This window comes from Cryptomeria japonica, chromosome 10, assembly GCF_030272615.1.
Source record: "Cryptomeria japonica chromosome 10, Sugi_1.0, whole genome shotgun sequence".
NCBI classification, from domain to species: Eukaryota; Viridiplantae; Streptophyta; class Pinopsida; order Cupressales; family Cupressaceae; genus Cryptomeria; species Cryptomeria japonica.
In genome coordinates, this window is record NC_081414.1 from 439,886,853 (window position 1) to 439,902,540 (window position 15,688).

The 15,688-nt window shown below is 39.7% G+C and overlaps 1 protein-coding gene across 1 annotated transcript in view; it reads right to left on the reverse strand.

Annotated features, from left to right (window-relative positions):
- Positions 1 to 15,688, reverse strand: part of LOC131067552 (recQ-mediated genome instability protein 1) — a 185,211-nt gene that overhangs the window by 158,814 nt on the left and 10,709 nt on the right. Inside the window, exon 3 of the mRNA XM_058002622.2 lies at positions 7,435 to 7,580. Coding sequence (XP_057858605.2) covers positions 7,435 to 7,580 — 146 coding nt within the window. The remainder of the gene's footprint in view (positions 1 to 7,434; positions 7,581 to 15,688) is intronic.

Below are 15,688 nucleotides of genomic sequence, written 5' to 3' on the forward strand. Positions count from 1 at the left end.
TACTACTGCCTCCAACCTGGTGGTCAGCTCCTCCCAAGCCCCATGTGCATCCACCAAGGCAACCTCACGTCCAGCTGAGACATACTCCGAGTTCCTCAAAGCGTACCATCCATGCCTGGAGGTGGCCACAACCCTCTGTCACAAAGGCTACGAGACACCTCAAATCCTCCATCACACTCCCCAAAGGTTGATAACTGAACTGAATAACTCTCTGGTGTCGTATGACTTCGCGTTCTTGCAATGCCTTCCCTCAAACTCTGTTTGTTTGCAACCTCCAAATCCGTTTCCCTCTACGACTTATGGCTTCCCCGCCAATGCTTAGCTGCAGGCTTCTTTCTCACAGGTCGAGACAACCCAACACTTATCGTGCCTTCTTTGATGCCCTTCGCCCAACTCAAAAAGTGTATTGTAGGTCAAAAATAAACTGGGGGTCTGGGGCAGCGCCCCAACGGGGTCAAGGGGCAGCGCCCCTCGCGGGGTCCGAGGGCAGCGCCCCAGGTGCGCTCCCGCCGCCAACACCAATTTACAACCCTCAGAACCACACGAAAGTCCATCGCGCGCATCATTTCTGTGATATTTTAGTATGTCAAAACCCTTCTTCTCCACTCTAATATTTTCAGCGTCCTGGCTCCAGATGTCATCGAATGATTTTTCAATCTGGTCATCGTCGTTTTTTTTCCACTGTAATGTCCCCAATGGCACCCCGGCCATACAACCTCCCCGTACGGTCAACAACAGCACTGACACCTCCAATCGTACGGCCACCTTCTCGTGCCGTCAACACCCCTCCGCCGTACCGCTATGTGTTTGTTTGTGCGGTGACTTTATGTCTGTGGCGCCTTTATTCCTTGCGCCAGCAATGGTTTCCACCGCACGGTAGTTCCACCGCCGGTGGTCCCACCGTCGGTGTTGCCACCGCACGATGGTGCTACCGTACGGTGGTTCCACCGCCGGTGTTGCCACCACACAGTGGTCCCACCGCCGGTGTTGCCACCGCACGGTGTGGTTCCACCATGGCTTTCTTATTCTTTTTTCTTAATTTTTTAATTTTTTCTTCCCAGCCATACGGTCAACTACCATACAAACCCATACAGTCGTACATTTTTTTTTTGTTTTTTTTTTTTAATTTCCTAGTTTAGTTATCTAGAGAGTCTTTGGCTCGAGTCCCCTATCTCTGGGGTCGCCCTTCATCCTTCTCGGTTTTCCTCACCCAAGAGTCTCCCGCGTTGGTTCCGTGCCTCTCAAGTCGCCTACCCAACCTCTCGAGTCCCCTTCCATCCTCTCGGGTCCCCCTCCGGACTCTCGGGTGTCCTTTCGGCCTCTTGGGTCCCCTGCGCACTTCTTGTGGTAGGGTTTCAATTTGGACCCGTTGGTGGCAAGTCTATTTTCGATGGCCATCCGAAGACCTGGAACCACAAATTCTACAAGGACCACGGTCTCCTTCCCGTACATAAGGAGAAGAAGAAGAATAATAATAAAAATTTTGAAGGCTGCAGCCTTCAGCACTGGATTCCAATCATCTCCGACAAGGATGATCTTGGGGTCACTCATCCCCCCGAGGTTTGTCTCCTTTAAATTGGCTTCCTGGTATTTAATGGGCTCCCCCTTCGGGAATTGGTGTGTCGGTGTCTCGTTCACCGAGGCCCTCCCTTCCTTGTACTCGCCATATTCTGGGGGAAATACATCTGGTTCTTCCTCAATGCTCAATACATTGCACGAGGGTGTAAATAATTCATAATCTCCCATTTGCCAATGGAAGAGGCCATTCAAGGAGTCCCCGTCGTCCCCTGAGCATGCCTCCAGTTCTAACACCCCTTCGTCACTAGGCTCCATGCGGCGTCCGTCTCTGCCCTCCCCCAACTGGTCTCCCTCTGATTCCGAGTCGGAGGAGGATGCCAACTCCTCACTCACCATCTGCATACGGAGATCGATCACGTACTTCCTCCCCACCTTTTCCAAGGAAAGAGTATTCCACTTCCAGTTATGGTTTGCTTTTGCTGCAATGAACCCCCCACGCCTGAAAATGGCGTCATACCCTTTCTGCTTCAGGGGAATTACTACGAAATCCAGTACGAATGGCTGCATGCCAATCATCACTTACTGGCCCATGAGGGTACCAAGGGGTTTAATCCCATGTTGATCTGCCCCTAGTAGGTTGAACATGGGGGGCCACAACGTAGGCTTTCCCAGTTTTTTCCATGTGGCTTTTGGGAGCACATTTACTCCTGACCCTCCGTCCACAATAGTGTCTGTCAAGGTAGTCCCTAGTATGCCCATTTCTACCACCGCCGGTTGGCGTCCGCTGTTGACTACCAACAACATGGGGTCGACCGTGGGGCTTAGGACCTCCCTAACGCAAGGTCGGCTGTGGGCTCACGACCTCCCTCATTTTCACCTGTGAGGGTACAGAGTTTAAGATAGCCGTTTTTAACTGCGGCATGGTCTCCAGGAGGTCTTGTATTCTCACAGGTACCTCCATCTGCAATATTTGTCGTAAGATTTCCTCTTCTCCCCTCGTTCGTGGTGGATTTGAGGTCTGGTAGTTGTTCTGTCCTTGTGCGGCCATTTCCTTTGTGATCTCGTCTCTTGCTTCCCGCACTCTCACTGTCTCCGTGTGGGGATTTGGGTATGCACCCTTTTTGGCCTGCGCCCTTGTGATTGCCAACACTTCTGCTTTCGTGGGTTCTATGTTTAGGAGGTTTACACCAGGTTTTGGGCAATTTGCGTCCTCATGGTCGCCTGGCCCGCACCATCGGCAGAGGTGCTGAGGGTTGGCTTCCTTTGTGCAATCGCGGGCGAAGTGTCCCCATTGATTGCAGGCCCTACACTGGATCATTGGTCGGCCCTTGGCGTCATACTGGATCCGGTTTCTGTTATTGTTATTGTTGTTATTTCTTCCGCCGCCGCGTCTGTTATCCCGATATCCTCCAGATGATGCCGTTGTGTTAATTTGTTGGCCTGTACCCGCTAGTGTGGATGTCATGGCCTACTCCGTGAGCAGCACATGGTTCATTTGCGTACTTCGGGTTTTCATGTTGTATGGGCACTCCTTGGTGGAGTGTCCCATCACTTGGCACATCTCGCAGAATGCTTTCTTCGGGCAAGTACCCTTTGTATGCCCCTCCTCTTTGCACTCAATGCACCATATGTCCCCTTCAGTCCGACCGGTGCTTCTCATTGTTTTGAACTCCCTCCTCATTCGCTCCATGTCTTTCTGGAGCGCTTGCACCCGCTTGCCAGCCTCGCCGTCGCTACCGCTTTCCTGTGAAGAGTCATCCTCCTCAGACGAGCTATCCTCCTTTTTTTTCTTCGATGTCTTGGTCTCGCTCTTGAGATCCATCGCTCTATTGTATGCGTCTTCGTACGATGTCGGTGGGACAATTTTCATCTTCTTTCGGAGGGAGTGTTTCAGTCCCTCCACAAACCATCTCTTTTTTCAACCCATCCGCTGGTTGACTCTCCATTTTTCCCAACAGTTCCTTCAGCCGCCGACTATAGGCTCGAACAGTCTCGTTCTTGTTTTGCTTTGTTCCATAGATTTCGGCGACTATTTCGTTGTCATCTCTCAGGAGGCGGAACTCTATCCCAAACTCCTTCAGGTCGGGCCATGTGCCGACTTTGGCCTTATCCATATCTGAGTACCAGTCTATGGCCACTCCCCTCAAGGTTGCTGGGAATTGTGTTACCCATTCGTCTTGATCAGTAACACCATTTACTGACCATATGGTTTCGCACGTTCGACAATGGCAGACGGGATCTTCCTTCTCGTCGCCGATGAACTTCGGTAGTTTCTGTTTACTCGCCATTGATGGGGGTCGTCTCCCCTGAGGTGGTTGTGGCTGTGTCTGAGCCCCTGCGCCATGGTGTTTTGCCATCCGTGTGTAGCACCTACAGCCATACGGCTGTCTTCCCCTTCGTTCTCACCCGCGCCCACTCCTAGCTCCCTTTGGTGATCCTCACTCCGTGGTGTAAGGGATACGTTTCTAAACTGATCCCGAGTCTCCTCGACTAAATTCCGCCGTAACCTTGTTTCCTCCAGAAACTCTTCGTGGCTCCGCACCCTACGGTGTTCTGGCGATGCGTAGAAATTTCCATCGGCTTCTGCACCCTCCGTGACACCTCCTTGGTTCCCCTCGGGCCACCCTTCGACAGGTCGTCCTTCGGCAAGTTGCCTCAGCCTCCGTCTACATTCTACTTGCTGCTCCAGAATCAAGGCCCTCTGCGCGGCCTCCCACTCGTCCGTTTCTACTTTTTTATTTCTATCTTTATTCAATAGGTTGGGCATTAATTGCCATACATTTCCATAATTCACAATACATAACCCGAAACACGTCTTTATTAATTCATTTCATCAGATACAACTCGTGTCAATGACACTTTTATTTGAATATAGAAGATTCAAGGTTCAATTCCTTCCTGGTCTGGCGCCATCCTGTTCTGCTTCCCGTCGGCTGCTATCTTCGTACTGCTTAAGGATCTGTTGGCGTCGCTCTTCCTGGGCAATCTCCTCCAGGGGAGCTTGTTGTGCAAGCAACCGGGGAAGATGGTTCATCAACCGGTTTACTGTCGGGCTCACCTCCAACGCTGTCCACACGGCACTTGGTGGGATTTCCGCCTCTCGTCGGACATAGGTCTGGATGGCTACCTGGAGCAGAATTGAAAATTCTCTCGTTGCGGTGTCTTCTTTTGTGTAAAGTTTTGTTCGCGCGTCGTCGGCCTCTAGGTTTATCTCACCAACGGGTAGGCCCATCGTGTCCGTGCGCCATCCCCGTCTTCCGTTCCCGAGTACGTCTAGGCAACGGCGCCAAATGTTTGCCCTCTCAGGTGAATAACTTAAAGTACACAGATAAAGCACGTAATGCAGAATAATAATGCCATAGATATCAGATCAAATATAAGAGATGTTATTCCATTCATAATCGTTCCCCCGTCACAAGTTACATTCGGAAGTATATAAAGATACCGAGGGGGTGCGAGCGCCAACCGTAGCACTGCAACTGCCACCCCTCGATTGCCAACTAACCAACACAATTACAACTTAATTAACTAGTTTTATTTCCGTGTACAATATTGCCGCCAACACCAACTGCCACCGAAAGTCATTGCACAAATTTTTCACATTACCCCAATTCCAAGATCAGCCTCTCCATCACTAAATTCATTATCATATATCTCATGTCACATCCCTAGAGTACCTCCATACACAATCTTGTTAGGGAATTTGTAAGACATTGCTTAGTTAATTCCTACAAAGTAATATATATTCAATATCATTGATATGTTATAAAATACATAATAAATCCACTAATATATACTTTTTCTATAGGCCCAATAATATATAGTATTGTAAATATATTATTTATTGATTAATTAATATAAAATATTTAATAAATATGTTATAAATATAGATTATTATAAAAAACATAAATAAATAAATAAACTCAAAATTAAATCATTGATGGCATTCCAATCAGCCACTAACAGCCACTCACTTGGTACCACTTCTTATTAGATTCAAACCATGGATTCGACAAAGAACAAGCCATCCTATTCCTTTTTTCCTAGGAAATAATAATGTCAATTCAAATTCTCAATAACATTTATACAAGCAAAATTTATAAAGGTTCACTGCTTCTGAAAAATTGAGTTTTTAAAATACCCGTCAAAATAATCTTACCAAAAAAGTGTGAAATCGATGAAAAAGGCAAAAATGTGAAAAAGTGGATAGTAATGAAGAGGGTATGAAAGGCAACAAAAGACCTCAATATAGTGTTAGAGGTGAACTCAATTGATCTAAGTTACCCTAGAGAGACCTGTTTTCCCTAAACTTGGAAAAAGATAGTAATCGAACATTAATGTATGAATTAATGCTTCACTTTCAGTTATCATCATTGCACTCCATAAGTTTGACAAACTTCATAGTTACCACAATGACTGCAAATGTGCAGTCTTAAAGAAACAAAACTGCATATTGCAAACTAATCACAAGCACGGTGAAGCAAAGCAGCAATTATTCTTCTTGCTCAAGCAAACTAACTTTGGGTTTAAAGTATGATCCTACACACTTTTTCCATGGCCAATATATATCCCAAGTAATATTGATACATCATGCATGTCAACAGAATGCATTTTGGAACTGACAACTCAACATCCATGACAATAATATTATATCAACATGGAATGCTAGATCACAGAGTTCTCTGCTTTCAATCAAAGAAATTTGAATACTATCAAATTTAATTAGAAAACCAAAAAATCTGTTAATATTCATCCAAAAAAATCACCTGTACATATATACAAAAATTTATTCAAAAGAACTGAAAAAGTATTTCAATTCGCCAAATAAATCTAGCCATTTTGTTAAAAAAATATCAAAATTGAGGGTTTTTTGCTTTCCGCAGCTGTAATTTTCTCCAAATCTGCTGTTCAGTGTTTTTATCCTGGATTTCCTGTTAGGGTTTTTCGGCAATTTACCATTTGGAGACTGGATGATTAATTGGTAATAATTTCCTCTTTTATCTTTTCTGTTGAATGGTACCGCTAGAAAGCTGCTGCTACAGCATTGTTAGATCTGCCCTAAATTCTGGCAACTCTGTTGTTGGGCTGTGCTTTTCTCCCTGACTGCTTTGCTACCCTGTTCTTCATTTCTTATTCACTGTTTTGGTGCCATACACCCCGTTATTCAAAAATTAAGACTATAATCCTAATGTAGCCATAGTGTAACTTTATATTAATATTCAGCATTTACAATTTTTTTATATTAAAGATAGTTCAAAAAAGAGTACATCATAAACTATATCAGCATTCTGACTAACAGTTTAAACAGAAGTCTCTGAGTACCTATCAGCTATACTATCACCAGTGTATCATTTTTTATTACATTGATTACACAGCAAAATAAACTAAACTACGAGAGTCTCAAAGCAGCAAAAAGAAAGGGAGCATATATATGTCAGGTCATCATGTAGTCCATGACCCGATGACATTATTACTGCATTCAGCTTCATCATTGTCAAATGTCCCCAGTGGAGGATCAACTGCAGAAGGAACATTCACAGCATTTACAAATTTACATAAATATAATATAACTTTATATTAATATTTAACATTCATAATTTCATATTAGTATAGTATAATTTTATTAATAGCTGTAGGCCCTTGTGGGATGTTTCCTCAGTTTTTGTCTTCAAGCCTGCAGCTACAAACAAATTTACCATCTGTGCTGGGATGGACCTGCAAATAGACTTTGCCAAAAGCACTGCCTAAGCAAATAGTTCTTAGACTGCGAATAGCTATTCCAAGATAATGATTATAGACAATTCAATTAAAGACGAGTCATTAGAAATTCAAGATCACCTTCGAACGATTAGATTTGCCCCCAAAAAAACTAAAACAGAATTATGCATATTGTGGTAAGTCAGATGAAATACTGACCGTCTTCCTCGTGGTGGCTTGTTCACTTCTTGGACAAGCCGTTCACGAGCTGCTTCCAGATGCTCCACAAACCCACCAAGAACATCAACTACTTCTGGAACAAGCATGAGAAGCCCACGTCGAACGTGCACATTCCGAATAGCAATCTACGAAGTCCAAGAAAATGAACCTCTCAACCTTATATTGCAACACAACTTGAGGTTCATTGGGTAAAAGAATAATAGTCACCTTCACTGCCCATGAGCATCAACACAATTTGACATGAATAATTTCATGTTACTGGTTGAAAAATACATTTTCATGTAACTGGCTAAAGAAATGTAGATATTATTACTTTCTATAACCAAACATATGTAATCAATTCAAAATATACATTTAAATCTTTACAGACTTGTCAAAAGGACAACTGCAACTTTCTCAGAAATTTGCATCTTAAAATTTGTTTAACAGCTAGCTAAATTATACATGCTAAAGTTATTGTTTCATGCTTTCAAGTTATTATCCCAAGCTGTTCTCTAAAACTAGAACATGAATCAATATCCTGATAGCAGCATCTTCTTGTGGATTGTGATCTTCATCAGTGAACAGTGGAATGACAGCTTATGGTGGTAGAAGAAAAGATAACTTTGCTATGGACGTGTCAGAAGCACAAAAAATGCATCTCCATGTTAGAAACTGTGATACACATCCCACAATACTCTCCAAAAAAAAAATTTTAAGAATGCACATCATGGCAGCTTCACATTCTTGCCTATTGTCATGTGACATGTCAGCTTTGGTATGGTGGAGTAAGAAATTTGCAGCTTAAAGAATTCAATTTTTGTGTGATAAAAGATAAAATCATATAAAACAAAAGATGCATTAAAAATGCTTGGAACCTTGTACAAGCCCTAAAGTCCAAAAGGCATAGGCATATGGGTACAAAAAAAAGCTAAACGAGTAGCAGTATGAAGCAAAGCAAAATACAAAATGAAGTTGTGATGGAATACCAAGGATTACATAGAAAGTTTGCATATCAAAAGAAAGAAAAATAAAACTTAAAGTGCAAAGATTTGAAGAGACTTTTCGATTTCATGAGCTGCCATGGTGCATGCTTTTTTCCTTTATGGTTGTTGAACAGGCTTTCCCAGGAAAAAGACCAATTTCCAGCTTATAGATATCATAGGACTCTTCTAAATTATGTAATTTACAATTAATATTTACTATCCAGGAAACTTATGTTACTCTTGTAAATTCCAGGTTGAATAAGGGAAGAGAGGAGAGACAGACTCTGGCCTACCTCTATTTGAAATTCGATCACTTAAGTGAAATCAGCTGACCTAGACACTTAGTACTCTCACTAAACACTCTTAGTGACTCATTTTAATACAAAAACATCAAATAGAGTTACACAAAAACAACGAGGCAAAGGTGTTTTCAGGGATCCAAATACTCAAAATACTAATATAATGATAAAAAACAGTCGTCATTGACGGACTTGACCCTACTTGAACTTGTAACTTCTGAAATTCATAGATGTCAAACAAGTTATACCTTAGCCTAACTAGTCACTACAAAATTCGTAAGTGTCAGACAGGTTCAGCCTCAGTCAAAGTCATCACAGAACAGACCAAAAGACAGAGCCTGCAGGAATCTAAGAAGCCAAAGTGGTCCAAAATGTAATATTTTAGTTATTGAAGACCTTTGAACTTCCTGTCAACATTCCTTGCTACTCTTATTAACAAATGCCTCCAAGAGAGATCATTGTTAACAGCTTTCCTAAAGGTTTCCCTGGCATATTGATGAAATTAAGCTTATATTGCTTCAGCCTATGAGTCTCAGAGGAGTTGGTGTGTGATTAGGAAAGCGTGAGAGCAGTTGCAGGGATTGAATGCTGTTTGAGCATTGCTGATTATGCCAGAGAAGTCCGTGTAGGCCTCTACAAGGTAGTAAACCATTGTCATAGTGCCTGAGATAGTGGCATGATGAGGAACAACACCTTACTCTTCTAGAAAATTTCTCCATTTTGAATTTCTTGAAATTAAATTGCTGTTGTTTCTTTCAACTTATTATGTGTTCTATGCTCTCTAATTGATGTATGCACAGTTCCTTTCATATTCTTGCCATTGACAACAATAAAACTAAGTAACAGGACCATATTTCCACATGCATGCACACGGAACACGGACTATGTCAATCAATGAACTAAGATTGAATAAATTTCATTTTGGTGAAATATGTAATGGACAATCTGCACTAATTATGGATCATTCCTTTAAACTGCATAGCTTTCCTCTGCCTCAAACAATTGAAGCAGGTTTCAGAGAAACAATGTCACTATATTGATGGAAAGCATAAGCCAGGAAAGGCGTGTCTGCTCAGTGAGGGTAGAGTGAAATTCCTCGAGAGAATGTCTCACATTTACTTTTTCTGAATTGTCTTCTAGATGTTTCTCTATATGTCTCTCTAGATTTAGTGGGGAACGATGTCCGCATGTCTGTCCAATCTGTCTCAGATTGGTGCAACAAAGTTCCAAATTTGCTTAGCAAGTTTCTGCTCTAAAAGGTGATAAGCCCTCATTTCATAACACGTTCATGGTCAATGTTTGAAGTTGAAGATATTTTGGGGATGGCATTGTCAATTTCAGGTGCCTATTCCTCTGAATGCTCATTTAAGAAAATTTGTATCATAAGCAGAGTTTGCTCCCCTGTAGAGAAAACTGGTTCCTTAATACATTCACCCTAATTTGTTACTCTGTTTTGTGTGGATGGTTTGCAGTAAGGATTCTGTGTCTTTATGCCTATCTTACACTATGTCAGAGTTAGGTTTCTCTAGCAGCAGGAAACAGTAGGACAAAATTTTGGCTTGTCAAAAAAAAAGTGCCCAGATTTTTGGGATAGCAAATCAAATACACACGCACATAGAGAGATTCCATAATTTAAAAATGACAAGAAATATCATGAAAATAATATTGATTTTCATATGCAAAAGTAAGCATTACAACACATTCTAAAGATCTTTGTAACAATGAAATGAATATTGCAAATTTGGAACATAACAAATAAAATAGCTAATTCCCATTCACCCATATGACCAAATAGACGATTTGGTAATTGGTCCAAATATAATGATAAATATACCAAAACTTTAACTCTCAAAATAAAAAATATATAACAATAATATCTGAAATGTGATAAAAAACTAAGCATGGAACAACATGTATAATTGTCACCGGCTTGTCATCTTAACTCATCTCCCATGTCTTGAATAATTTGGCCTCAGTGATGCTCTCCAGGTCTAAATTGTGTGGCTACTCCAATAGGGCCCCAACAATCTTGATTATCCATCTCAACTCCGAACATTTGAAGAGTTGAAGTCACAATATTGAATGACACTAAAAGGCACCATGAATGGTCCTACTTCCAATCCACACAAAAACCATCTTTGAACAGAACTTCCATAACTCTCTTAACACTATTTTTTCTTGGATTCTACCTGTCATTATTATAAGCTGCGAGGAACCCTGCAATTCAAACATGCTCTCCAAAAAAATGAAATACTTGGCATATCTCATGTTCATTAGTATAAGGAGTTTCTTAGGCTTCAAAAGTGCCAATGAGTTGCGTCCATTTCATATGAAAATTTACAAATTCTCAACATTCAACAATATCTATCACTCATTCAATGTTGAAAATACTCACTCATGTACTCTAAATATTCAACATTCAATACTCACTTAAGTACTCTAAATGGCTTCAAATAGATCAAATATGAGAACAATACCCACAAATAACTCCCAATCCAAGAGATATAAGACTCTCAAATTCCATCTATGCTTGAACCTAAGCTTGCATTGCACATGTGGAGTTTCACAGCATTAGTAAATGGAGAGACGTGTGACCTTTTATCTCCCTTAAAAATGGGAAAAACATAGTGTAACCTTTCACCTTGCTTTTGTGACTTTTCACTCTTCTCGATGAAAAAAAGGAAAAGACAAAATAGGGCATTCCTTTCTTCTATGAAAGAATTAAAACACAAAATAGGAAAACACAAAGTGAGGGCATCTTCTTATCTTCGATGCCCTTCTTATCTTGCATTATGTGGAATGGCATCCTGTGTTTTGAACTTGCATTTTTCCAAGGGGAATCAAAAAAAGAAAAAATATTAAAAGTTTTGTTGACACCCAAAGTACAAAAACTAAATCCATTTTTCATACCACACCTCCCCAATTTGGGAGCTTTTGGTCCCCAATAGCTAGGAGCTCAATAGATGAGGGTAGTAAAAGCCCTCAACAATTGTCGCCTATGCCACTTCATTTACACCACAATACAGAAGCAAACCAAAACCTGGTGCAACTATTTCTACATGTATCTAACTCTAAATAACACAACACATCTGTGTGAACTAAAGAGTTACATTATCATCATTATTTTTCTCAATTGAAACAACAAAAGTGTTATCAGTTATCACCCATCTTTCCATAAAGATCTAGGATCTTGGAAGCATTCTTACCTCAATGACAAGCATAAAACATGAAATATTTGTCATTCTTGATAACCCAGTATTTGTTACCACTCCTATAGAACACCATTTTTCAATCATACAAATAGAGGCTGCCCAAAAGAACTCCACAAATATCCGCAAGCGGAACACCTACCATAATCTTATCAACAAATTTTCCAATAGAAAACATCAATTCACATTGTCTATCAACAAAAATTTGATTGCTTTCCATAATCTGTCACAACAGGTTTTCTCAACTTTTAAATTCATTTTATATAGATCAATAAATTGAAAATAAATAATATATTAGTTAATGATTTGAAAATACAACATAGTCTTGAAAATACTATTAATAGAAAAGATTATATTTAATAATATTGCTTTGAAATAAAGGAAACGAAAGCATTCTTGTTAAATGAAATATCTTCACTGTGTATACATGTTAGAGAAACAAATTGTTTGAACTCTAGTTATTAAACTAGATATCTCAAGTCACATTATCAAATGCAAGACAAAGATTATATATTATTAAATTATATAGAGCAAATCACATTATAATGTTATTCTATGCAAGCAATTGAAGTTTGACTTCTTAATTAGACAAGCTAGTATTAGTTCCATTGAATGGAACATGTAAATCATGCAATCCATATGCACACGGCTATATTAAGTCGATGGAACTGTAGTTTGAAAATGGAACAAACAAAGCATATTAAAACTGAAGTTAATACGGCTGGGAAAGCCAATAGGAATAGGAAAGACTTCAGATAGTAATGGATGCATATTAGAATGCATGGGAAGAGGCGTTTAAGGGCGCACTGTTGCATGCAAAAGAAGCAACCAATAGAAGTTGAGAGCTCGATATAGCAGTGGAGTTGAAAAATTAAAGGGGGATGCCTCTAATAAATAAGATTGAACTCTTGGGATGACATCACCACGAAAAAAACAATGATTTGGAGAAGGGGGATCGGAGGTGCAAAGGGAGGCCGCCAGGAGACTAGCATTAGGCATGATAACAAATCATCTTACAAGCCGGCCAGTATTACAACGATACCAATATTGATAGAGAGAATTTTTTATGATTGCAAACATTGGGTACAAGTTCGAACATTGAGATTATAGAGATATTTAGCTAGGATTGGTTTGAAGAATTAAAATCTTTATGACTTGCTAAGCTTTCATAGATTCTAGAACCTGAGAATTAGCAAAAATATTATTGACTAGGTGTGTAATTTAGTCTCGTCTACTTACTCGGTCTCACGTATTGAAATTTGGTATAACTTATCATGCAACCAGTATGCTAGCACAAATGCATTGGTACTAAGCTTGCACCTCTCTAACCAAGTAGTCTTTGTCGGTCTTCTATTTATTCACCCAAATCAACATGGATGTGTAATCAAGCAAAACCAACACTCTAAGTCAAACGACTCTCGCTAACCTGCCAGATGTTGTTGATTTTAGTCTGAAAATGAATAATGGGGTAGTGGGGTTCTTTTTAAGCACCCTTAACTAAAGATGATATTGTGTATAAATCCGAATCATTGTGAATAAGAGACTCAATGGTTTCATTGGCATATCTTTAAAAAGTTCCCATATGTTATGGTATGTGCAGTTGAAGAATACTCGAATTCTCCTATTAAAAAGTCAAGCAGATTAAAGTGAATCCGTTGATCAACCATATATACATCAAATTAGAATTGAACTTCTATTATGAGCCAATTCATGTTAGGGCTTAAATGTTGAACCATGAAATCATTATGTTTTATAAGATAGTTTCTCTATGTGGGGTTGTGGCGATTGTTCTTACACCATGACTATGCCTTCATTTTTGTTTGTATGTTTGCCATGTCTACCTATGCATGCATGCATATTATCAAACTCATAAAGAGCAATTCAACAACCACAAAGTGATATCAACTCATCGAGAGATATGATTGCAGTTGCAACTGCTTAGGCTGACATGTATGCAACAAAGAACCATAGAAATGGTGTGACGTGTTTCACAGAATATCTCAATGACATGTCATCTCATAGTGCAGAAAATGCATATGTTGAGAAGGGTTTAGAAACTCAAAGCAAATGCAATTCCAAGGCATAAAGCCAAATCCAAAAATATTTGCCAACATCTTCCCTGCCTGCGAAAAATGGGCGCTTTTGAACAGTTATGGCCACGAATCAAAACATATCGGGAGAAAGATTTTTGTCAGATATCATAGTTGGAAATGCTGTGGTAGAAATATAAGCAGATTTGGAATCATAGACCATGCACGTGAATTGTCTTGCAAATTGTTTCAAAGAAATCCAGAAACAGAGACATGACATGCAAACTGTTTGACAGAATGGCTCAAAGAGATATCATCTCAATGAATGAAATAAAATGATTGCAGGACATGCGCAAAGTAGGTTTGTCAAAAAGGATTTACAAAAGGAAATGCAATTGACGGGCCTAAAACTAATTCTGCCACCTTTGCAAGTAGTAGAGAGAACTAAAATAACACATGGACATTTATCATTGTTATTTTTGCAGATATTATGGTTGCAATAGCTCCAGTCAACATTTATGTAAAATGTGAAAGCATCGACAAGAACGTGTATTGCTTGATAGAATGCCTCATAGGCATCATCTAGTGAGATGCAATGATTGCGTAAGGTTGCTAAGAATAGTGCTTATGCTATTATAAAAGCTCCAATTAAATTTGAAGCTAATCCCAAACAGATGAAATTTTCAGCTCTCGAATCATTGTTTATGGAAGCATCAAACAATTCCCACAATGTGCACATAAGTACGAAGCTTTCAGAGAAAAATTATCAAGCTCCTAAGGTTTTGGGAAAATGTTTAATGGATTTGCAGATAAAATTATTGCCTGATCCTGCTTACAATAATTCCAAATATCAGTTCTTATCAGTGAACACAATATGCATCCTTCTACAAAGGTTGTATTATTCAACAACTTTCAAATGGACAGACCAAGGTAAAAATATGGTGGAGATTTGGACATTGAAACTAATGTATTTCTTACACTGAAAAATACTCTTGTTTCACGATATTAAACTACCCTCAAGAAACCTGTACATGTCAAATGAAAAAATGAGTTAGGTGGTTATTACAAAATATGAGGATTCTTGTTGGCAGCTTTGAATAGGAAGTTTTTGCCAAGAATTATTTACTCTTGATGCACATTGGATGGGTAACAAGATAAAGTTGACTCATTCAGAAACTCTTAATAAGTTAGTTATAATGATGGTCTGTGATGAACAATTGATTGGACATATTCTGATAATAAGATCAAATATGCATCCTCAGATGATGACAATGATATGTGCGCAAGTGATTCACCTGCCACCATGTTTTGAGATTTCCAAGATTGAAAACATCAGATATAATTCACTAAAAGTGGATGGACCCATATGGAAACTCAGTTGTTGGATGAGGAATATGTGATAGTCCAAAAGAAACTTTGATGCAAACTTCATATGTTCAAGTAATTGCATAACGGAATTCAACAGATTCATATGATAATAACAAATGATGGAATTACCCAAAAGTGATCTTGAGAATTATTCAAAGGTTGCCTTACCTAGGAAGATTATATGTTTAGAAGGAAATATAATTAATGGTAAGATTAGAATTTTGCAATGTGTCATTACATTCAACTTGAACAAGACAATCTCGAAACGAATGTTGAACTTGAACCTTTTTGTTCTTAGTGCAAGGGAACTAGCGTTTTATCCACAAGCTCAAGATGTAAAGGGAATAACATGGAAAATGACA